Genomic DNA, 24339 nt, shown 5'->3' on the forward strand with positions numbered 1-24339 from the left:
CATTTTTCATGCCAATTTCATTAAAAAGAAAAAATCTGAAAGGAAAACTAATTGTGCTTTGTGATACTTAGGGAAATTAAGTCTTCAAGGAAATGTAATCTTCAGCTCTTTATTCGACTGCAAATGCGTTAATTTATTTAATTGTATCATCGATCAACACAGTACATATAATTATTACCCCATATAATACATTGGAAAAAATATACTGTCACTGCCTGTGTAATCAGATATACTCTTGTTACTAATTTCTAAACAGCATCAATGGGAAAAATATGACCTCCCAGTCTTAATTTCATGCCCTACTTCCTGAAAAATTAAATGGGAAGTGAGCACACACAAAACCAGCACAGATGCAGAGTGCAAGGCTGGTAACATCTGCTTTATTTGCTGCCCCTCTGCCATTCATAGAGCTGAACTCATTTCCCTGTTCTTTGATACTACATTTCAAATAAAATCTTGAGCAGATCTCATCAAAACAGCCCTCCGGGCATTCCATTTCCATTCTTCCTGTCTTGCAGGTACAAATTATTATTTCATTTTACATGTGCAGGGACACTGAAAGCCCTGAACAGGCACTGGAAGAAAAACTATGAAATGGAATATTTAATGAAAGGCAGCAGCTGAGCTCTCAGAGAAATCAAAAGCTGCTGATCTTGAGAATTCATTGAAGGAATTTTTATTAATCTTATTACCCTAAAGAATTGCTTTTTATATATGTTTTTCAAACAGCATCAAATCCTCATCAAAACAGACACTGCAGTGCAAGCACCATGCTCTCTGCTATTGACAGAAGCAATGTGGTATTTGAATATGATTTTAAACAAGGCTGGCAGCACACAGCGCTGTTATTGGCACTCTGGTATTTATTATCAGTGTTCATTATTTATTAGGACCATAAATCCAGCATAGCAACAACCACCTCCAGCTCCTGTTGCAGCAAGGAGCCTTCTCAGTGCCCAGCAGTTGGTGTAAATGATTCCAGTTATCTGAGTGCTTAGCATGTGGATGTATATGTATAGACATAGCACATATAAATATATATATATAAAAATATATATAAAAGACATGTATTTGAGAATAGAGCAGTTTGTAACCCTTGAAAAGCTAAGGATGCTCACACAGAAGCAAGTCCTCCAGTAGGATTTCATTAATTTACCCATTTTTAATGCAATCTGATTTTTGCCTGAGAACTCTGTGTTAATCTGATGGGCAGGATGTGGAAGCCAGGCTGGCTGTGGAGGGCCTGCTCACCCAACCCTGCTTCCCAGCTCCATGTCTCCCAGTGCCTGTTCCCGACCTCAGCAGGGGTTACTGCAGCCTGCAAGGCTTCTTGCTGCAAAAAGCAGCGTCAGTTTCAAGGGAAGGATGCAGAGATGGAGGAATCACACACTAAGCCCACATCAAGTGTGGCTCTGGCTCACATCCCCAGTGCTGGTGTGCAAGGGAAGGCAGGGCAGATCTGCTCCAGAGGGATGCTCCCGGGTTAGGCACAGGATGGGACTTCAAGCACACACCTAAAGCTGAAATCACACCTGAGCCATCGTGGCTGCCTTCCCCCAGAGCTTCCTTGGTGCTCACTGTTCATTACTGAACTCTTCTTTGTAGCATATAATTTATTTATTTTTTAATAACTTCTTTGAGCAACACATAAAACAGCACCAGACATGCAATGCAAAATGACAAGTGTTTAGTTTGTCATTGGTTCCAGATAGTAAATGTGAATATTGCTGTGAGCCCCTTCCAGCTGCCAGACGAGGTGCACAGCACAGGGCAGCTGCCAGGGATCTCCAGGTGAGAGCTGGGCATTGTTCCACAGCTGGCACCCTCCCATCACCAATGACACACACAGATATCACTGCACACAGGACAGATGCACTTCAGCTCCTACCTGCATCAACCACTTGGGTGATGAGTGACTCCCCTTCTAACAGGACAGGCTACATGCAGGAGGAGCACAGCATGAAACAAGCCTTGATGAAAAAAAGCAAAGCATGTAGACATTTAATTTTTTACCAAATGGACACAGCATTGTTTCTCAACTGACTGATTCCAACAAAAATCTAGTTTCAGAAAATGGTAATGTTCCTTTATGACAGTACAATGCACTGCAAAGGCAAAATTAAATTGCAGATCCCAGAAGTAGGTTTATATCTGCCCAGGTTCTGCACTGGCTGGAAGTTGTCTGGTCAGGGAGTGGAACATCACATCCATGCTAATAAATCCTCCCAAGGTAGGATACTACCCATGTTCACACAACTTCCAGCTGGTTCAGAACAGAGGTGGAGATAAGATACTGGTTATGCACACTGTATCACACTGATTTTTATACACAGGACATGAGTACTGAAAAAAGAGCCAAAAAAAGATAAATTTGTTTTTGGAGGTGTTTTTCCTCCACCAGATGCTACACTTAAAAATGTACGTACAAAAAATGTTAGCAGTTAAACCACGCCTAGTAGAAAACCATCACACTACAGGTATCAAAACAAAAAACTTTATCTACAGTCTCATTTTGGTCAGGTGTTCTCCAGTTCACACAAAGTCCTCAGCCCAAACCTGGGACACACAGCAAAGCCCCCAAACACCTTTAGCTGAGCCCTGTGGCAGCACACTGAGAGCAGGGTTGTTTCACTGCAGCTGATCAGAGCTGGCTCCATCACTGGGAACAAAGTACTTGCACTGGAGTCACCATAGCTGGATCCTTTTCAGAGGATCATCATCCTCATAATGTCATCTTCTACAGTTTATGAAAGACACTTTGTTACAAACATGGGCTTGGTCTTGCTTTGTTCAGTCAAACACAGAACCTGCTCCGAACCTTTTTGAAAGCTCCTGCTAGAAACAGGTCAATGCAGCCCTTACCAGGTCACCCTTAGCACAGAGACACCATGTCACCTTGGGGGATTTAATTTTAAAGCAGATCTCCCTGTGTTCTACATTTGTTTAATTCTAATCTGAAGATATAAAGACTCATATTGCAGCTTATCAAATTTATAAGAGAAAAAAATTATACTTTGTTACAAACTCCTATGTTTAGGCCAAGAACTCGATGGCAGGGCTTGGAAACAGTTTTCCAAAAAAGATCAGTTTATTTTGGTGGGTCTGTGTTAATTCCGTATTTTTCTTTGAGAAGCTTAAGCTGTTCTTCTTTCTTCTTTGTGTCCATCTTTTGGAATGCCTGTAATTAAGAAAATAAAAGATATGAGAAGACAAAAGAAGTCTCTCATCTTATGACAAGTTATTTCCCAGTATCTAACCAACACCACTGTGAACTAAATGACCATCAAATACACACAGCATTGTTTAATCCTTGCCCTGGAGAATGTCACAGGGCCCTGGACATCATCAGTGACAGTGACATTGAGAACTGGAGACCTTTTACCCATAAATAAGATCTCACCTCCTGCTGCAGCTGTGCAATTGTGGGGACTCTGCACCCTCTTCTCCAGAGTACACTCCCCACAAACACCTTTTTGACACCCTTTGTCCAAAGGTACCTTTTTTGCCCACAAATCACAAAGTAAAGATGAAACCCTAACCATATATCCCATCCACTCCCTCTAACAGTTTGGGTTTATTTCTTAAAAACACCCAAGCAACTGTCTTTACAAACTGATGTTGGGGTTGTGTTTTTGTGACAGCTCTGTTCCGAGGTCACTTGCCCTGCCCTGGTGCACATACCCTGTTTGCATTGTAGTACAGAACCACAAGGTATCTGTTGCACACGTTGAACCCTGACAGGTGGTCACAGGCGTTCTTGGCATCGAAGATGTCCTCATAGACCACGTAGGCTGTGCCTCTTGTCTCAGGGGTATTGCCACTGCACAGCAGGGTCAGATTCAAGGTTACATAAAATGAACAAGAAATAGTTTTGTTAGTCAAATATTTTATTTATTTCATAGTGGCTGAGATTAGGTGAACTAATGTAACTTCATTAAAATCCAATTTATTTTTTCTAGCTAGTAAACTACATCCCTGCTTCCCACACCAAACAGTTTAAAGCCAGAGACAACAGGAAAATGTGCTATATTTTGCTCCTTAAAGGAAATGCACCTCTCCACAACAACTCAGAAGCTTTTGTCAGGGCTGCCATGTGTCTGGAAATAATTTAAGTCTTTATTATAGCAAGTACATTGTTTTATTTAATACTACAAGACCTGGCTGTCAGTTAGTGGCTGTCTGGATCAGATGTATTCCCAGGATGGAACAGGGCTCCTGACATATCACAAAGTCAATTTAAGAGAGGCAGAACAGCCCTGCAGCAGATGCAAGCCCACTGCAGAGGCTCATCACCCAGTGGAGCACCAATTCCATGCCCTTTGCCTGAGGGATGTCTGGGCACATAACACTAATGAGCCCAGGGAGACTGCAGAGTTTACAGATCCCAAAGGTCTTCACTAAAACACAGTGATAGAGACTTAATTATCAGGACAGCTCTCTCTAAGGTGCTTCTGAGAACTCCTGAAGACAAATGGTATCACCTATATCCACACTGGGAAGTGGAGAATGGGATAAAAACTGCACAAAGCACAAAAGCCTTTACACAGGGGCTTACACATTATGCCTTGTCTCTGATGATGTTGGGATTTCTGTGGGAAATGACATGAATTAGTAGTTCTGAATAAATTACTGGATGCACACCCTAGTGCATCATTCCAGTGGAAAGCCCCTCACACATCCTAAATCTTTGTATCCCACGGTCATGCTGTTCCAGCCCACATGTTTTCAGAAAATTTAAGTACTGGCTCTCCTTTATGCTCATTAGCAAAGAACTCCACCTGTTTAGCCAGGCAATGTTTACACTGCCCCTCGTTCCCTCAGCCACTTCTCCAGTCACACGCACTGCACCTCCCTGCACTGCACAAGAAGGGTCTGTGCAGCTGCACACCCCAGCACAGCACCAGCAGCATGTGTCCCCTTGGTGTCCTTCTGTGCCTACTGAGGGCAACTCTGTAAAACTGGCTTTACTCTGCACAGTGAACAATCAAACAGGCTGCCCAGAGGAGCTGTGGCTGCTCCATCCCTGGAAGTGTTCAAAGCTGGGTTGGATGGGGCTCTGAGCAACCTGGGATAGTGGAAGGTGTCCCTGTGCATGGCAGGGCGTTAGAACAAGATGAGCTTTAAGGTTCCTTCCAACACAAACCCTCCTCCTGTGATCAAAGCTCATGTGTTTGACATTTGAGCTAATCAAAAGAACCTCAGAGCTGCTGCAGACATATACAATCTCCATGCATTTTAGATGCAAAGCCACAGTCACATCTCCACCATCCAGACCCCATGTGGCTCTAGGACATCCTGTCTCTGCACACACGGTTGCTGCTGGTATTTGCTTCAAATTCACAGGTCCAGCAAGAGCAACATCTCTTGTTTTCCCACTGGTTAAGTATCTGATACTCAATAAACAGAAAAACTCTGTTCAACTTTCACCTTTCCTATTTTTACCCGAAGTCAAGGAAAAACCTCAGCTGTATTCAAAACTTTCTTAAGCAAACAAGTCTCTCATATTTCATCAACTTCTCCAAGTTCACATTAAATTTAAGCTACTCCCCCCCACCTCCCAGCAGTACCATATTCTAACAAATCTTCACGTTAAGAGCATCATCACATCCTCCTCTGGCACTTGAGGTGCTGCTCCAGGGCTTTGAACCTTTCCAGCTGTGAAACTCAGCTGTCACCACTGTGGCAAAAACACTGACACTGGAGCACGTGAAACCCTTCACGCCCAAAGAACAGGAAATACTCACACTCTGATCTGCCGGATGGGCCCGTACTTCCCAAAAATGTCGTACATCTCCTCGGCCGTGATTTTGTACGGCAGGTTCCTGATGTACAGGATCCGGTTGACCTCCGGAGGGAGCCGAATCTGATGGGGGAAGGACAAGCGGTGTGTTAGACCCAGAGCACGTACTGCAAACCTTAAACCCAGCGGCCTACGGACTAAATCTTGGAACCACTGAACACGGAATGGCTGTGGCTAGAAGGGCCTCAAACACCACCCAGTGCCACCCCCTGTGCGTTCCCGTCAGAGCAGCGGGGTGCCTGCAGCGGGCCCAGGCCGCAGCCCAGCCCGGCAGGGACTGACAGGGCAGCGCACTCACGTTGGCTCGTTTGGCTGCTTGCATCGCCATGGCGGAGGGTGCTGGCTGGGGGCCGCGGCCCGGGACGGAAACACCGCGGGGAAGGAGCCTGGGGCGGAGAGGGCGGCGGGGAAGGAGCCTGGAGCGGAGAGAGCAGCAGGGAACGAGCCTGGAGCGGAAAGAGCAGCAGGGAACGAGCCTGGAGCGCAGAGCGCGGCGGGACCGTGAGCGATGGGCGGGAAACCCGGATGTGTCCCGGCGTGCACCGCGCCCCCCTCACGGAACCGGACCTGTCCCGGCGTGCACTGCGCGGGAAGAGGCAGGGCGCGAGCTGACACAGCCCTCCCCACGTGACCTCGCCCCGGCCGCGCCCCCCTAAGCCACGCCCACCCTGGACACGCCCCTCTCAATACCGTCCCAGTCCCTTGGCCCCGCCCCTGGCCCCGCCCATCACTTCAGCCCCGCCCCCCCCCCAAGCGTGCCGTCGTCCCCCCCGCTCCCCACAGCGCCTCAGTGCCCGCCCCGCCCCGTGCCGGCCATGGACGTTGGGCCAGAATTGCGACACGGACCTCTTTAATAAACGCCTTCTTATCCTTTACCCCTGCTCGCCACCCACGCGGATCGATCCCGGGCTGGGTGCCGAAGCGGCAGGGTGCCTGCAGTGCCACCCCCGCAGTGACTGTCCCAGAGCACTACTGCAGCGGCCCTTTCTTGAAGCAAACGGGTATTTCGATGACGATTTTGCCGATGTTCCTGTTGTCCTCCATAGCCCTGTGTGCCTCAGCGATGGCGTGCAGGGGGTAAACGCTGTCCACGAGGGGCTGGAGACGCGAAGTCCCTCCGGAAAAGTGGGGCAGCACCTGCTCTGTGAAGGCTCTCACCAGCCGCTCCTTGTACTGCGGAAAAAACACACCCTCGGGGTTATTCCAGTTGATTCACTCTCTGAGGTGTCTCTGAGCACGGCGTATAAAATGTACACAGCCCTCTGGGAGACGTCTTCTGACATTCTCACGGTGAAATGGAGATAAAAACACCTGACAGGTCTAAATTACAAGAAGAAAGCTTTTAGATTTATTACATCTTAATTGAATTAAATTCACCAGAGCAAGCGGTGTAAGCTCAGTGCAGAACCATTTAAATCAAACTGATAAAGTTACTGAAAATATTCTGTCGTAAACCACGTACAGAATCTGCCCCAGGGCTCTGCTTCTCCTTTTACTGTCATACCTGAGAACTTTCCACAAAAAGTGAGTTTTCCTTTATGGTACTCATGAAGCACATTAAGAAATCCTAGAAATCCCAGGTGTCATTCCTCTCATTCAGGGAGGAATTTGATACAAAAAAGAAAAAGGACGTTATGATGTAATTTTGTGCCATTTTCCAAAGTATGTAGTAAGAGTTCAAGGTGGGACTTTTTTTGGCAAGAGAGTGTTTACCACCAGTTTTAAAAGAAAGCTCTCAAAACGATAGTAATTTTAAGATCAAACTGCACAGACTGCAGTTTGTCACTACTTGCCTCCTTGTCTCGGGACCGTAACAGGCTCGTGTGAATGCTGGCTCTTTTGGAAAGCAGCCTTGCCAGAAAATCCCCATGGACTTCACCTCCACTCAGCAGTCCATAAATAATCCACCTGCCATCAGTGCTCAGACAGTTGATATTCTTCTCCCAGTATGAGCCACCAACACAATCTAAAATAATATCTACTCCAGAACCTCAAGTAGAAACAGAAGAGATTTCAGCAATGAAGTCAAGCTGCATTAAGAGTAGGATCATTTCAGGCAAAACTAAAACCTGGTTATTTATAGGTGCAGAATCAACCCTTCAATTCTTTAAACCTTTCTACTAAAATTAGGAATTGGTACAATGATTTGTAAGGACTTACAGAATCAGGCTCAAAAAAGAATCATCAGTTACCTGTAAGCAAACTCAGGCATAAACTACCCCAAATGCTTTAAAAAGCTACATTTTTCTAACAGTTCAAGAATTAAGTGTGGTGAGGTGCTGGCACAGGTTGCCCAGAGAAGCTGTGGCTGCCCCATCCCTGGAAATGTCCAAGGCCAGGTTGGATGGGACTCTGAGCAACCTGGGCTAGTGGAAGGTGTCCCTGCCCATGGCAGGGGGTTGGACTAGATGATCTTTAAGGTCCCTTCCAACCCAGGCCATTTCATGATTCTGTGATGATTCAAACATCAAGTGTGAGGATTTGGTCCCACAGTTCCTTGGAGAGGCAACAATAACAAGGCACAATATTTATGCCCCAAATGAACAAGGAGAGCCCATGCAGAAAACAGCACAATTATACTAGGGAAAGGCCCATTCTGGGCCAAACAGGATGTCAGGCTGTGCTAACAGGGTCACTACTGTCTGCTCCCTCACCAAGTGACAGCTGAAATTGAGTGTATGTGCACATGTTGGGAGGTACATTCACACTTTCACAGAGAGGTTTTTACCTTGGGTGAACTCCAAGACCTTTTCACTGAAGTCTTCATTCTTGTAGTTGAACCCTGCAGCTGCTCCAGCATTTGCTGTTGCTTTCAGTTTCTCCTGAGCTCCTGCTGTCACAATGGGAATAGCCTTTGCCAGTCTCACCAGCTGAATGGCTGCCAGGCCAACCCCGCTGGCTCCAGCGTGGATCAGCACTCTCTCACCCTCCTGTACTTTACCTGATGGAGAGCATAAGGAAAGGGGTCACCCTTGGGGCATCACCTCGGGATTAAAACATGAACAGTATGAAAGATACTGAAGAGAAGGTTGAAAGAGATGCCCTTGAGTGGAATTTGTTTACGTCTTCCTATCCTTCATAGAAGAGACAAATCCAGAAGCAGTGGAGGTCGCAGTGTGCTGACAGGACATCATTCTACCAGCCTCAGTGGAAGGACTTTGTCTTGGCTCTGTGCTGTTCTGGGCTTTCATGACCAAGATGCTTAAGTGAGTGCAGTCACAGCCTTTTTATATAATCAGTAGAAAACACACTTGAAGGTTATTCATATTGAGAAATCAGGCACTCAACAATGGAAAAAGACCAGAAATTTGGTAACATTAAGGACTGGTCTTACCAATCATTTTACCATCTATTGGCTGCATTAATTTGTGTTATGCTGATTGCCACTGAAAGTGAGGCACCAATTAGCCTCCCACTGATCCCCAGGAAGCAACACTGCTCAAAGTAAGTCTGCAGGGAAGTTATGTTTGGAACTTTTGTTCCTTACTGGATCTTTTAGATGCTACTGCTGATGAGTGTATAAGACAGATATTTCTCACCTGAGGAAAACCCTGGCAAGTGCTACTTTTCATTGCCTTGGCAGCGTATTTTTAAAATAAAGAGTGTGGGCTTCTGTCTATTTTAAAGGAGCTCAGAGTGGATTTTACCTACAGTTAATATCTCTGTTAAATAAGATACAAGGTGTTGTCTACTGTAGATCCTCAGGCGATTAGTGATAAAGTTCATGATATGGTCATGCTTGCAGTGACGTCAAATCCTTAGAAGTAAGATGTGTTTTCAGGTATGTAGAGAACATGGAGATAATTTCAGGGTTTAGGCTCAATGGAAGGTGTCCCTGTCCATGGCAGAGGGGTGGAACTAGATGATCTTTAAGATTCTTTTCAACCCAAACTATTCCATGATTCAGCTGAGAAATGCAGACTAAAAGAAACCTGACCATCTTTCCACATCCTTCCTTGTAAATATGCAGTCAGCAGGGTAGGTTGGCACTGGGGAGAGGTGGTCAAGGTTCATGGATTTGTGTATGGCATATCAGATTCTGACCCACAGGAACAAAGTGACAGAAAAAAGTTTCTTTGAAGGTAAACAACATTCAGATGGAGGCAACAAAGAGAGGATTTTGTAAAAGAAAGGAAGACAGGCTTGTTTGGTGGGATAAATGGGCAAATGCACCTCTCACCTACAAAATGGAGCAGCTGAAATGCAGTTAGCCAGGCTTCAGGAATGGCTGCAGCCTGAATAAAAGTCATGCCTTTGGGAATTGGCATCAGGAAGCCTTCGGGCACCGTCACGTATTGTGCATGGCCTCCCCCGGAGAGCAGAGCCATCACTGCATCGCCAACCTTCCACCGGCCCGAGCAGCCAGGACCCAGCCCAGCCACACTCCCAGCTGCTTCCAGGCCTAGAATATCACTTGCTCCTTTGGGGGGAGGGTACTTCCCTCTCCTCTAAAATAAGAAAAGAGAGAGGGCAAGGAAAGAAAAGCCAAATATCAATGAGTTTTATGACCTGCAGTATTTCATTTGCATGTCTCCAGCCTTAATTCCTCTTTGTTTAATCCCAATTTTGCACTGTCTGAATGTCGCAGTAATTGGAGGATCTTCCATCCTCTGGAAACACTTCTTGCTTCCTAAGTATGTTTTATTCTTAAAATAAGAATAAGTTTAAATTTTTGTGAGTCCCCTTTGTCTAGGCCAATCCTTGCTGTGGAGGTACTATGGTCTCCATTTGCATGGCTTGCAAACATAATAATTTGAATGCAAATTTGGATACTTTTCTCCCACTGGAACTGTGCCATTGGAGCACATCCTGTTCATCTCAAATGCCCAGAGAAGGGTTTAAGCATCTAGAATGACCAGAGCTTTGGTTTCATGTGTTTTGTTGAAAAGCAGCTGCCTTTCCACGCCAGCCCAGCACTGCCCTGACTCAGATAAAAACATTTATCTGCTGAATCAACAGACATCTCTTCTTTCAGCCCTATGAACTCCCCCACCCAAATGCTCACCATGTCCAATCTCTTTTAGTTTATCAGATCTGTCAAGACTTCAGAGAGGGGCTAGAAAAATCAGTATTGGTTTTACGTGCATAAATCTGCTTAACATGCACATACCTGGAGTAAATCAGCCCTATTCAGAGCACTGGCAGAGACCTTCACCAGAACTTCTCCTTCTCCTGGATCTGGTTTATTCACTTCTTTCATATATAGATTTTCTGGGCCTCCTGGGCAATCAAAATAGGCTGCAAACATTTTCTCTGAAACAAAACCAAACCCACACTGAAAAACCTTGCATGAATGCAGGCACACTTAATTGCATTGAAAAATATTTCAGTAATGAAAAGTAAAAAATGGTTTTGAAAATTCCTATTTATTTTCCTTGCCTCAGAAGGTGACTCCTGTGTGCTTGATTTGCTGTGGTACAGGATCTCACTGCTGCAGGAGTCTTGCAAGTACCTCCTCTGATGCTGGGATCCTTTTGGAACTAGCAGTTGTTGAGATGGGCTGAGTTATCAAGGCTCCTCCTGCCTGGCAAAATCAAATGCAGAACAGTCTTCTTTTTGCTCTCTGGATGCTGGGTGCAAGGAGATGAGGAGAGGGAATCACAACGGGAACAACTGTGTTACTTGCTGAGAGCTGGATGGGCTGCAGGCCAGAGCCTCTTCAAGTAACCAGCACTGTGTGACAGACCATCCTGCCCTCTGTAAAAATCACTGATGTCTGCACAGGAAAAGCTATGTGCGTACCTAATTATTTGTAGTAAGACTGCAAATGTGGAAAAATAAGCAGCTTGAAACCCCAGGATTGTCAGTCCCCCACGGGGTGGTGCTCTGTGGCTATTTTATGGTGAATAAGCACTTCCAATTATTTGTATAAAATGCAGTTTAAAGGCTTTTCTTTCAGAGGCTGGCTGTCTTTTCGTTGTTTTCAACCATTTAATCCAGTCCCACAAACTTTGCCTGTATCAGCAAAAAAAAATCTATGGGAAGCCCACCTCATAACACCCTATAACAATTGTTTGTGCTGTCTTAATTGGGTCCAAATTTGGTCAATTAAAAATAAGATGTGAAAGAAGTTTTTATCCCTCTTCCATCAGAGTTTGTTAACCTGCTTTTTTATAAATTATTGTCTTTGTTGCTAGAAGCACGCCCACAAAAATGTAAAAAAAAAACCCAGTAACAAAAACCCAAGAGGATCTGAATATTTACATTGCGCTCAAATGCACAAAAAACCCACAGGAACCAAAACAAAAGCTTCCAACCACTTCAAACTCTCAGATCAGCCAGTAGCGGCCGAAAACAACAATTTCAAGGAGTTGTGTGGCTCCCGAGCACAGTCCCGAGCTCACCTTTTTCCTGTAAAGAAGGACGGACAGTCTCTGCCCCGGAACAAACCCAGCCTGTCCTCGGGAGCAGAGTTCAATCCCAGTTCCTTCTCTCCCAGCTCTGCCCTTACACTCCCTGCAGGGCAAGGGGAGGAACAGGGCGAGATTGTTTTACTGTGAAGAGACAGACACGAGGAGTCAGAAATATTAGCACAGCTCACCATTATTTCTACTCTATGGCCTGGATTATTCCACAGGTTGGCACAGAAATCTGCTTTCCCGCTCGGCTGTGCGGCAGAGCTCGGCCGCTGCCCCAGCCCACGGGGAAGCTTGGCCTCATGCCCGTGGCTGTGCCATTGTGCGGGTGATGGGTGTGCTCCAGCTGAGCAGATGCTTTCATTTGGGAATTCCGAGACTCGATTTACTCCACCGGCGCTGCGGGCACGGGAGCTGTGCCAGCCCGGATGCCATGGACCCGCTGGGGAGGCTGCCCTGGGCTGTTCCTGGGGGACAGTGGCGTTCAGAGCTCGCTGGTTCACTCCCTTAAACCTCGTGTGTTCCTGCCTGATGGTTTGGAATCAGAATCATTGCTGTTGTAAAAGCCTGATGACATCTCCTTGAGCTTTGATCCTTGAGCAGAAGGATCAGATCACGCCTTTCTCCATGTCCTAATCACCAGCTAGTGAGTGTTCGAGCTGTCAGGGAATAAAACTGACATTTCAGGCTATTTAAAAATGATAAATCATATGTGTGTCTATGTGTAGGATTTTTCTGTAGATTTTTTTCCTGTTAATAATGAGATTTTTGGATTCAGGCTTTTAAACTCTTTTTTGAAACTGAACAAATTTAGAATCAAGTATAGCTAAAAATTCTTCTGTTCTCAAGCGACTTGAAGAGCTAATAATTGATGTGTTTCTGCAGATGAAAAGACGATGAAGCCTGGGCTATAGTACCCACAGCCTGATTCAGTCCTGTAGTGATGTAGTCCCTCCCTCACTGTCCCCAGAGAACTTCGCAATCCACTGCAGTTTAAAATAACTTTTTATTGCAGTCATTGACCATACAAATTCACATGCTAAAAATATAGTTTATTATTCAAAGACGTACAGAACAGTCTGAAAATGTGTTAATGTAGCAATTTCCTTTGTCCCTTGGGCCTGTGGTGCCCTGCATAGCTGTAATGCCATTAGAGAACTTACTTTGCTTAGTGATATTAATAATTATGTTATCTGGAAACAGGCTAAAAGACAACATTAGAAAGATAAAGCAGAGCATCTAGAGCCAAATATTGAAGACATCACTTTCAATTTAGTTAAGAAAGTTAGAGGGCAGATGTGTAGGGTAGTCCTTTTATGAGCAGCAAGGCCTCAAATGGTCTTGAGAAAACATAAGGGAATTCAGCAGCTGGAATGCTATAAAGCAGCAATTTGTTGTTCAAATTGGATAATGTTTCAAACTTCTATATCTTATTTCCTAATGAGCACTCTTGAGGTTGATGAAGTCCAAGTTTTCTGTTGATTCAGCTACTGTTTTCTAAAGTAGTCTGCTATAGCAACACAAGGAAATAAAAAAAAATTAAATCAACAATTTTAAAAATCATACACAGAATTGCTGTAATGGAGATGCTTTTTTTTCAAGTTCAAGTCCTCCTCACCCTATCCTGCACTCAAATTAAGACAGTGCTATTTCCATCTGAAAATTAAAAATACTTATACCTATACTCATGAAGTATTAGTTTTTCTGAAGAATAAACACTGTGCACTGCAAATATTTTTTACTGGAAATCTGGCCCTGGAAAAACTAAGCATTAGTCTTTACTTAGGAACAGTGGCCAGTTATAAGCAATGTGACTATTTGCAAGAACAAATAATTTGTTTGGATATTGTTACAGGATTTTGAAAGTGTTGGCATTTTTTACAATCTTCCAGCTTTACACTTTCTGCCTTCCTCCAGTAGCGGGGAAGAAAAAAAAAAAAAGCTCATATGAAAAATTATGTGGCTCTTGAACCAGGCAGGCTTAGGGCTGAGTAACACAGTGGCACCTGGGCTGTACCAGCCATGGTGTGGCAGCAGGACCAGGGCAGTGATTGTCCCCAGTGCTGGGCACTGGTGAGGCCACAGCTTGAATCCTGGAGTCAGTTCTGGGCCCCTCAATTCAGGAAGGACATTGAGGGGTTGGAGTGTGTGCAGAGAAGGGAACAGAGCTGGGGAAGGGTCTGGAGCTCAAGTCTGATGAGGAGCAGCTGAGGGAGCTGGGGGGATCAGCCTGGAGAAGAGGAGGCTCAGGGGGAACCTTCTGATTCTCCACAACTCCCTGACAGGAGCCTGGAGGGGGTCAGGCTCTTCTGTGAAGTTACAAGTGATAAAACAGGAGGAAATTACCTCAGGTTGCATAAGGGGAGGTTCAGATTGGATATTAGGAACAATTTCTTCACCAAAAGGGTTGAGAAGCACTGGAACAGGCTGCTCAGGGCAGTGTTGGAGTCACCACCCCTGGAAGTATTAAAAGACATGTAAATGTGGCACTGAGGGACAAGGTTTAGTGGTGGCTTGGCAGTGCTGGGTTAATGGTTGGACTCTATGATCTTTCTTTTCCAACCTAAATGATTGTCTGGTTCTGTGATTCTGGGCACAGACAGAGCTGTCATTGGATAGCAGAATGGGCTTGTTTCATGTGCTGCACCAGTGATAGCAACTTGGCAGCTACTGCTGTCATTGTTTCTCTAGAATTAGGCAAAAATACTTTTAAATTTTTCCTGGTATTGAATCTAGATCTATGCTCCCCACAGGCGTTCTGGTACAGCCACAGCTTTGGGGTTATAGCATGGGCACAGCACATTCCATTTTGGCTGGTCTCAGGGCCAGAGAATGGTTCTGTGTCCATCTGCTTTGCAGGCAGAATCCCTGAACACAAAGTGGTTAAAAAGAACTCCTTCAAAATGTCGCTTAAATGGCATCTTCCTTCCAAAAATCAAAGTGAAATTAGCAATCACCCTTGCAAGTCAGCTGGGCTGTACCCCTGGCACTGGACTCTGATGCTGAGAGAACATTGGGATTTAGTAGAGCCCTGTGCTCCCTGCCATTATTGCTGCTTTGTGCTCTGGCTTCACAGAGTTTCTACCTCTGCTGTCACTTCCCAGGAAGCTCTTGATCTCTCACATTAAAGCCAAAGGTCGATGGCAGAGACTTGGCTTTCCTTTATACCCGATGATAACTGCATTTTCCACATGCTTTTTGTGCTGACAAGGCTGTCACACAGCAAAGCCTGCAGTTAATTCATTTTCCCTCTTTTGTAAAAAGGTAGATGTATAAATGTTCATTCCCCTTCCCTTTTATATTGGAAAACATATTTTCCTCCATGTGAAATTCAGGAGTTTCAGCAGAAGAAATGTAACAAAAAAAAAAGTAACAAAACCCAAAATGCTATTTAAAAAAAAAAAAAAAAAGCAGTAGAATTGATTGGCAGGAAAATGGTCCTCTTTCTCACAAAGACCATGAAAATCCATTTATGTTTTATAGTGTAAGAATTTCTGGATCTTTTTTTTCCCTGGCAATTAATTTTAATCTTGCTGAGGAAACGGTCCACAGTGAAAACATTAACAAATGAGATAAAATTTGCTACAGTCATCAGAACAGAGCAGAAAGAGGGGTTTGGGAGCGTTTTCTGGGCTGGGCTTGACCGAACACCAAAATTATTTTCTTTTTAAATGGTCAGCACTAGGACAGTATGGGAAAATGATTGGGCAAGAAATTAAAGAAAACTGGGAAAAATCTTGAGGCTATAGTCATATTGTAACTGAAACTATGGGAGAAACAGAAACTCTCCTTCAACATCTCTTCAGTGTTAGAGAATCAAGGCATTACTTTGTTCTGGCCAGTATGTTACTCTGACCAGGATGTGCAATAGAAATTATTTCATCCACACATGCCAGGGTTGTGCAGTGAAAATCATTCCATCACACATGGCTCTATGGTAGACTTTTCACATAGTTATACATACAAAACCCAAAGAAATTCACAATCATTGGTCTTAAATGGCAATGTTCTTAGTATTCACTCAACTATTGGTTATTGATCCCTTTGCCTTAGGTGCTAATTTGGTCCTCATTCTTTGGTCTCTCTTATCAATCTTTTCCCAGACCAGGTGTCTCCAGCCGCCCCAGGGGCTAATGTTTGTTAATGTTCGTTTATCTTCTCTCTATCTTCTGGCTACTTCCAATCTTGTAGAATTTAAACTCATCAGGCCTTACCCAGTGAACAGAGTCTTTTGAAGAGAAACTTCAATGCCCATCCCCCTGGGTAAAGGCGAACAAACCCCTTTTATGTAAAGTTACACTAAAAAAAATTAAAAGTTGCATCATTTTCAACAAACTGAGGGAGATTAGAGAAGATGACTTGCTGTTGGCTAATCGCTCTCCTCGGGGGTAACACAGCACACCTTCGTCCCAAGGTTAGCTCAGATGTAATGCTGTCACACCCTTCCATCCCAAAGTTACCCACCCCCAAGGTACAGCCACCCCTTGCTGTATGACTGGAGTCACTCAAGCTCCACCTAAGTGTAAAGAAAGGGGAGAAATTCAGGAAGTCTTCATTGTAACGTCTGGGATCAGTCCTTGGGCTAAACCTGTCTTCTTCCCTTCAGACCCCACAGGCACATCTGCTGGGTAAGAGCCTTATTCTCTGCATGTTGATTGATTATCTTGAGACAGCTTTTGTTAGGAATTATCCATGTATTGCTTTGAATACATTTTTGCAGTCAGATACAATCACTGGCAATCCTTGAACCTCAACCTGTCACAATTTTCTGTTATATTTTTAAAGTGTGTTATTCCATAAACGGTTAGTGTGAGTCCTTCAAGGGCTCCAGCACAGGTAGCACACTTGACAAAACTGGAAACATACTGACTAAGAGCAGGGGGAATCTGGGAGGGGCCTCTCTTTCTAAACTGAAATAGGGTTTTTGACTCTGAGCAGGTTAATTGACCCATTCTCCAGTACAGTGGGCTGTGCAGCGGGGTCCCCATTCCAGGGCATTGACAGGCTGATCGGGTTCAAGGTTCTCAGCTTTCGTGGGGTGCTGACAGACTGATCAACTATAAAGGGCTCGAGGAAACCCTTCCCCTGCCTTTACCTGACAGAAAATTGGCACAGTCGGTAGGATTGCCATGGATAGGCTGATGCAAAACCACAAACGTACCCCTTCCCAGGCTGGGAAGGTGCAGGCTCAAAAGTTTTGGAAAGATGAAGAGAAAGTGGTAGAAATCATTGAACAATGTAAGGCTGAGCAAAAATCCAAAGTGGGAAGAGGTAAAGATGCCATTTGTGCAGTTTTAGGAGCATGTTTTTCTTGTGTACCAAAAGAATCTAAGGTTACCCCTGTTTCCAAACAAATTTTGGATGTAGAATATACAGCGTTGAAATCAGAAAATGCGGTGTTAAAGTCATCCTTAGCCTTTGAGAAGGAGACGAGAGAAAAACTGGGAATCCAAGTTGATAAGCTTATGATTCAGAATAACCATCTTAAAACCGAGGTTGACCACCTTAAAACTGAGGTTGACCACCTTAAAACTCTGTTCGCTGCCACTGAACACAGAGAGAAGCAGATGATGGAAAAACAGGCTCCTGTTTCGGATAGATGGCTCCACAAGCTGGCACATAATAGGGACCTTGAGACTTGTGATGGGGACATTTGGTGTGCTGGTAAAGATGCTGAAAGTGCGGCGATCTCGGATGCTGACTCTTGTCTGGTCTCCTCGAGACCATTAGTTAAGACTGAAACCGGTGCTGCCAGTGAAATTTACACTCCTGCACGTACAAACCTCTGGTCGCCAAAAGAATTAGTACAATTGCAGGAAAAATATTCTAGGCGAGAAGAAGAATCTGAGGTTGAGTATGTGTGGCGAATGTCCCTTACCGGGGCAGACAGGATTCTGCTAAATGAGGAGGAAGCGAGAGGCTATTGGGGACCGGGGGTATTCCTCACTATCCCCCCGGGAGATCATGATTACTCCTTAACTGCTCGGGCTGCCTACTGGGCAGGCGGTGCAGAGCCCCAGGAGAGAGGAGACCCGCTGGTCATTCAAACCACGGGCGTCTCTGACTTGGCAGTCTCCGTGCAGAAGGCAGCCTGCATACAGGCCATGTATGAGAGAGACCCCAGCAGGAAATCTCCCATGCAGGCTCCCATTAACCCAGCACACTTAACTCCTCTCATCCGAGGCCTCCCCGATACTCTCAAACTATTTGCTGTGAAGGTCCAAGACCGCTTGCAGGCTGCTCGTGCTCTGAATAACGCAAACACTGATCCTGGTTGGGCTCCAGGCCAGCAAAGCCCTGTAACCACCTGGTACGAGTTTGCACAAGAACTGGTGTGTTATGGGCACCGAATAGGCTGGATCAGTTCCTCTGTGGAGAAGCCTATGGACCGTGAACGGCGAGTCAGCCAGCTTAACACTCCCCGGTCCAGATTTAATGGAAGGCCTAATGAAAGGTCCAAATTTAATGAAAGGTCTAATGAGCGACCCAAATTCGATAAAGAACGGTGTGACCTGTGGCGCCAGGCCCGAGAGCTGGGAGTACCTAAGTACTGGTTACGTGGTGCCTCCAGGGAAGACATCCGTAAGCTGGTTCAGTCTTTAACTGCAGTGAGGAAAAATAGCAGGGATGAGGAAAAACAACCTCAGGAAAAGTTTTTGCATCGGGAAGAGCATGTCTCTTCTTCAGCAAGACAGGATTTAATTGATCTGACAGAATCCATGGCAAAACCCCCACATTCCTGGGGAGGGAAACAAGCTGCTCTGCCTGGTGGGTATTAGCAGTATAGTGGCTTGCAAGTGAATGGCCCAAACTTTCAAATAATATTCCTCAAAGTTGGTCCTTACAAAATTATGGTTGAATTTTTAATTGATACAGGGGCTCAAATGTTAGTGATTACAAAGAAAGCAGCAAATTTTTTTTTAATGATACCCAGTTGCCATAAAATTAAATTTACAGCAATTGATGTAATAATAAAAGAATGTCCCACAGCAAAAGCCTCTGTCTGGCCTCTGGGGGAAATATGGTTAACTAAGGCTGAAGTGCTGGTGGGGGCTGTCCAAACAAACCTTTTAAAATTTGATTTACTTTGTGGACAGACCTGAAAACTCTTGGATGGAACTTTATGGAGTTTCACAGTGAGAGGCTCAGGGTTGCAAGGGATACAAACAGAATCTGAAAGAATGTGAGATAAGTCAGACTCTGAAACATGTATCAATCTAAGACATCAACACCACTGCCTACTTCCCAAGTTACTAATGTGAAGCAATACCCTCTGATAGGGCGGTGGTAGATTTGGAAAAAAGAGGCATTGTTAAGAGGATTCATTTGCCTTACAATTCACCGGTGTGGCTGATAAAGAAGCTAATCCAGCAGTGGTGTTTTACAGTTTTACAGCTGATTACCAACAGTTAAATGCAAATGCTGCAGCTTTAACTGCTGCAGTTCCGAACATTGCAGAGATAGCAACACTGGGGCAGGAGGCTGCTCCGTACTCGGATGGCTGCCCCAGATGTTTCATGATTCCTCTCCCAGAACAGGATAAAGCCTTAACTTGCTTATATGGGGAGAGGGACTCAGTATACTTTCAGCAGGCTTCCTCAAGGATAAAAAGATTCTCTCACTATTGCTCATAATGTTTTGGCTAAGGTCTTAGCAGAGATCGCTACTCCATGTGACATTGCAGTATAACAATATACTGATGACATCCTAATCTGGGGAGAAGAGCCAGAAAGCATCAGAGATACCATGAAAAATATTTGGGAAACACTAATCGACTTATGATTGGAAGTTCTGGAATCAAAGTCTCAGGGACCAGTACAGGTTAAATTCCTAGGAGTCAGCTGGATTAGAGGAGCTGCTTCTGATTCCCAGGATACCCTACAACAGATAGACCATGGAAAGAATCCATCTAGTGCAAAAGAGTTGCACAAGTTGTAGAAGCTTTTCATTATCAGTGCAATCATATTCCTGGCTTCTTATTGCTCCTCCATAATTATAATTTGCTGAAAAAGAGAAAACCATGGGAATGGGCTGACCATCATAAGAATGCATTGGAATTATTAACAAAAGAGATTATTCCTACAGCTTGGGCCCATACACTTGACTGACCTACCCTTCAATGAGACAGAAATGAGATATTCAGATCTTGCAACGGTTTGCTATCCTTGGTGCACATGGTGAAACAAGCAGAACAGATGAGGAGAGGACAGAATGTGATCATTTGGGGACCCTTCTGCTTCCCAGATATAGCCTGTAAGGATTCAATGCCAGCTGCAGGTGTGCTGGAATGTCTGGAAGGCATTAATGACATCGTGTCAACTGCTGCAGGGAATATTAAAGTATCTAAATTGTTGCCAAGTGTTGTTAAAGTATCTAATTATTTTTAAAAGGACATTGATGGTGTGCTGTTGTTTCAATTTACACCAAATAAACCATTCCAAATTCTGGAGGCACCTCCACTAAAAGCATAATCTCAGTGGGTGTCTCACGGTTCAGTACATTTTTCCTTCCAGAGGAAATCCAAAGTAATAAAGGGACATGCTTAACAGGTAAAGTAGTGCAAGATTGGGCCAGAGAAGAAGGAATCTGCTGTATATTTCACTATCCACATAATCCCAATGGTATTGTTAAATGTACTAATGGGTTGGTTCTGTGATTTGATAAAACCCATGAATCTGGGTGGCATTTGTGATTGTTTGACACCATTTACCAACTGAGTAACAGATAGAAGCCTCCTGCACATCTGCTAACACAATTGTTCCAGAGGTCCACGCTAAACCTGGGAATACCCTGCTGGGTTTTATGCTGGACAACCTGTATTAGTACAAATGCCTCAAAATGCAAAAGTGCCAATGGCACTAGTCACCCCCAAGAATCTCTACACTTGGGAAGCTGGAGATTGCTCAGGAAAAATACATTGAATCAGTTCTCGATGGATTTCACACCCCTTTAACTTAACCCTGCCGGTTGCATTTTCAACCGAGCATATTTCCTTTGTTTTCTTTTTTTTACAGGAACTTTGAATGAATTGCACATGGATGGATGGATTAATCTACACCACCCTTAAATGTATACAGGGAATACTGTCATTAATCTTAGCTGTAATACAGGTTTGATTTGTGGCATTATTCTGTACCCTGACAGGATAGCTTTCCTTCATTCACAATCACATAACAAGCACACAGAAAAGAAAAACACCCTCCTTGCCCTGACTGATGGTGATAGAAACATACCCTTCTCACCATAGTGCCTGGTCCTGACCTTACTGGGAGGTATAGATCAATTAGTTAAGTGCACCTGTAGCTATGGGATTGGACCAGAACATCTTATATTGTCATGTGAAAGAAAGTTTCAGGATTGTTGGTCTAATCTAATCTAATTAGAGTGATGTGTGAAACAGGAAATTCAGATTAATGGGGGAGTTTAAAATAAATGTCATGAAATGTAATCCTGCTACCCAGCCTTCCAACCCTGAATAATCCATAAATCTCTGAAATTGAGCCTTATATGATAAAAAATACATTAAAACATATTAAATTGAACAGTATATGATAAAAAACAGCTGTTGTTTAACCTGTCATAGTCTCTCAAAAAAGTTGAATTGTTCAAGCAAAATAATGTTTCTACAATCCAAGCAGTTTGTTCCCCATCCTCTTACACAGGATGCACAAGCACGATTTCCTAAATGAACCCTCTCTCCCCAAAAGCAGGCAAAAAGAGATGTGTCTGGCATCTTGGGAACAGGATTGGGAATTCAGACTAGCAGAGACTCTGTGGGATTAATGAACAAACTACTCATGATAACTAGTGACCTGAACAAATTGAAACACCCTCCACAGTCTGGCTCTGGGAAATAACCAATGGCTTTCATTGGATATTTTAATTTAGCGGGAGGGTGAAAAAACCAGCAGTTGATCATAGGTGGATTTGGTGTACTCTAAGACAATGTTTCTTTGATCTTAGCTGTATCCATGAACAACTGTGGATACAGTTGATGTCAGCTCCAATTATAAGCGGAGGTGAAGAAGGTAATTTACCCACTAAAATTCTAAAAGTGATTTGGGATAATGTGATTGAGTTTGGAGAGAAATTCCAATCCTGATGGTATTTTGTCAGTTTTACCTGTGATGTCATTGACAGCATGGCCACAGCTTTTGGGTTAACTGTGCACAATGCTTGGGTATGTATTATATACCCAATGATTGTGTGAGGGTTAAATCACAGTGGGACCATACTCTGTACCCTGGAGCAGAGAGTATGGGCCCAAAAGGATGGGAAAAAATGGCAAAGTATTGATGTCATTGTGCAAATGTAACAAGGAGTCATTTGTGAAAGTAGCAATCTCAAAGCTCAAGACATTTGTCTTGACACTGAACAAAAGCGTTTGCCATTTTGAGACATCCTAGAGAAAATGCTGAAAATGTGTTCAGTTGTACATATTGGTGACAGAAATGCTTGCATGAGAACTCATTGTGATTCTATACTCATAGAAAACATTAGTGTAGATAAAGGTAATCACTCAAACATTTGCATTTGTAAATTCATTGAAATTATGGGATGAGATTTTATTTACTCAGCTCCTTTCACGTCTTACCAATTGTTATGGTTTAACTAAACGCTGATTCAAGAGCTGCTGCCCACCCCTATTGGAACAAATCTCACCAAGAGCAGAAAAGTGTTACAACATGAAGACTTAAAACAATTGCTGAAACAATCTCAAGGAAATGGACAAAGGACTCTGATCCCTGTCCTTGATGATGTGGAGAAAATACATCAAGTTTTGGAACAGGTCAAGAAAGATGCAGGACATCATTGGAGGGATACCCTCTTTGGATGATCACCAGCTGCTGCAGGAATTGGTTTTATTGATATTAAACATTTTGCTTTTTGTTTTGATAAAGTTCTATAAAGTATGTTAAAGTTCATATTGTTATGAGGCAATTAGCCTATTGGCTACCCCTGCAAACATCAGACAATCCAACCAATACAAATGCATGAAACACTCTTGAACTCCATTTGGATATTGTGAAGCTTGAGTGACTACAGTCATGGGGTGGATTAAGTGGGAAAATGGGGGAAAATTAGAGACAGCAGGGGAAAAAAATCTTGAGGCTAAAGTTATAGTCACATTCCAACAGAAGCTGTAACATTAGGAAATTTTTGGGTAAAATGCAGTTGCTACTTCCAGGCAGGAATGCGGTTGGCAAGCACGGAATTCATTCCATGATAGTTTCCTGTGCAAACTCCCTGCAGCCTGAAGCAGATGCTGAGGGATGAAACGGAGGGTGGAGCGGGGTGGAGACCCCACGGCCAGGCTCTGCTGTAATCCCTGCAGGAATGGGAACTCGGTGCTACCACATAGCTGACAAACCATACAGCATCTGCCAGCTGAGGGATACAGGAGAAGATGTCCTGTTCCTGAACCAGCAGCTGTGGTGAAATGACTCTCCTCAGATAAACCCTGCTCCTTACATTTTGATTGTAACAATGTCACACACCCCCAGCCCAAAGTACCCACCTCTGAGGGCTGACCACCCCTCCCTGAGCACATGCCTATTTTATTAACTGTATCTTTGAGAGCAAAGAGAGGGAATTTCACACCAAACAGGAACAAAAGTATGTGTGACTAGAGTCCCTCAAGCTTCACCTAAGTGTAAAAAAAAACAGTGTAACAGTGAGTTAAGAGGGGGAGAAGTTAGGAAAGGTTCCATCATGACTTCTGGGGTCGGTCGATGGGCTGACCCTGGCTTTATCCCCATGGGCACACCTGGTGTAGTATTCATACTCTGTGCACGCTGATTGATTATCTCAAACTTCCTCAGGTGATCCCAGCCTGTCTGTGCATTGCTCCAGGCTTGTTCTTGCAGTCAGTGCACTGTCAATGACAATCTCTGCCCCAACTCTGTGACAGTCTTCTGTGATCAGTGTATTCGTTAATAAAGTGTGTTATTCCTTAAACTGTTCAACCTGAGTCCTTCAAGGTGCTGGCAAACACCGGCAGTGGATAAAAATGACTAAATTAATAACATAGAGACTAAGAGCCAGGGGGGTCCAGGAGGGGGTCTCTCTTTCCAGTCTGAAGTAAGGGATTTGACTCTGACACGCTGCTGTTACGAGTCCCTGGACAGGCTGATGGACTCACCTGGCTACAGCGGGCTGTGCAGGGGATCCCCATTCCAGGGC

At 44.2% G+C, this 24339-nt stretch overlaps 3 protein-coding genes across 3 annotated transcripts; 1 reads left to right on the forward strand and 2 right to left on the reverse strand.

Moving 5' to 3' along the window:
• Positions 1–1978: 1978 nt before the first annotated feature.
• SF3B6 (splicing factor 3b subunit 6) lies at positions 1979–6375 on the reverse strand. Its single transcript, XM_085056985.1, has 4 exons — positions 6099–6375; positions 5745–5863; positions 3682–3820; positions 1979–3178 (listed from the first exon to the last, which is right to left on the reverse strand). The coding sequence occupies exons 1-4, from the start codon at positions 6126–6128 to the stop codon at positions 3089–3091; spliced, it is 378 nt and encodes a 125-aa protein (XP_084913111.1). The 5' UTR covers positions 6129–6375; the 3' UTR covers positions 1979–3088.
• Positions 6376–6633: 258 nt separating this feature from the next.
• TP53I3 (tumor protein p53 inducible protein 3) lies at positions 6634–12451 on the reverse strand. The gene is made up of 6 exons (XM_085056987.1): positions 12145–12451; positions 10911–11053; positions 9981–10248; positions 8529–8741; positions 7594–7790; positions 6634–6973 (listed from the first exon to the last, which is right to left on the reverse strand). The coding sequence occupies exons 2-6, from the start codon at positions 11046–11048 to the stop codon at positions 6770–6772; spliced, it is 1020 nt and encodes a 339-aa protein (XP_084913113.1). The 5' UTR covers positions 11049–11053; positions 12145–12451; the 3' UTR covers positions 6634–6769.
• Positions 12452–17955: 5504 nt separating this feature from the next.
• LOC146440366 (uncharacterized) lies at positions 17956–19495 on the forward strand. The gene has a single exon (XM_085057432.1). It carries the CDS (start codon positions 18024–18026, stop codon positions 18933–18935), a length of 912 nt encoding a protein of 303 aa, XP_084913558.1. The 5' UTR covers positions 17956–18023; the 3' UTR covers positions 18936–19495.
• The last annotated feature ends 4844 nt before the right edge of the window (positions 19496–24339 follow it).

This window comes from Lichenostomus cassidix, chromosome 3 (genome assembly GCF_008360975.1).
Source record: "Lichenostomus cassidix isolate B80296 chromosome 3, HeHo_3.0, whole genome shotgun sequence".
Taxonomy (NCBI): Eukaryota; Metazoa; Chordata; class Aves; order Passeriformes; family Meliphagidae; genus Lichenostomus; species Lichenostomus cassidix.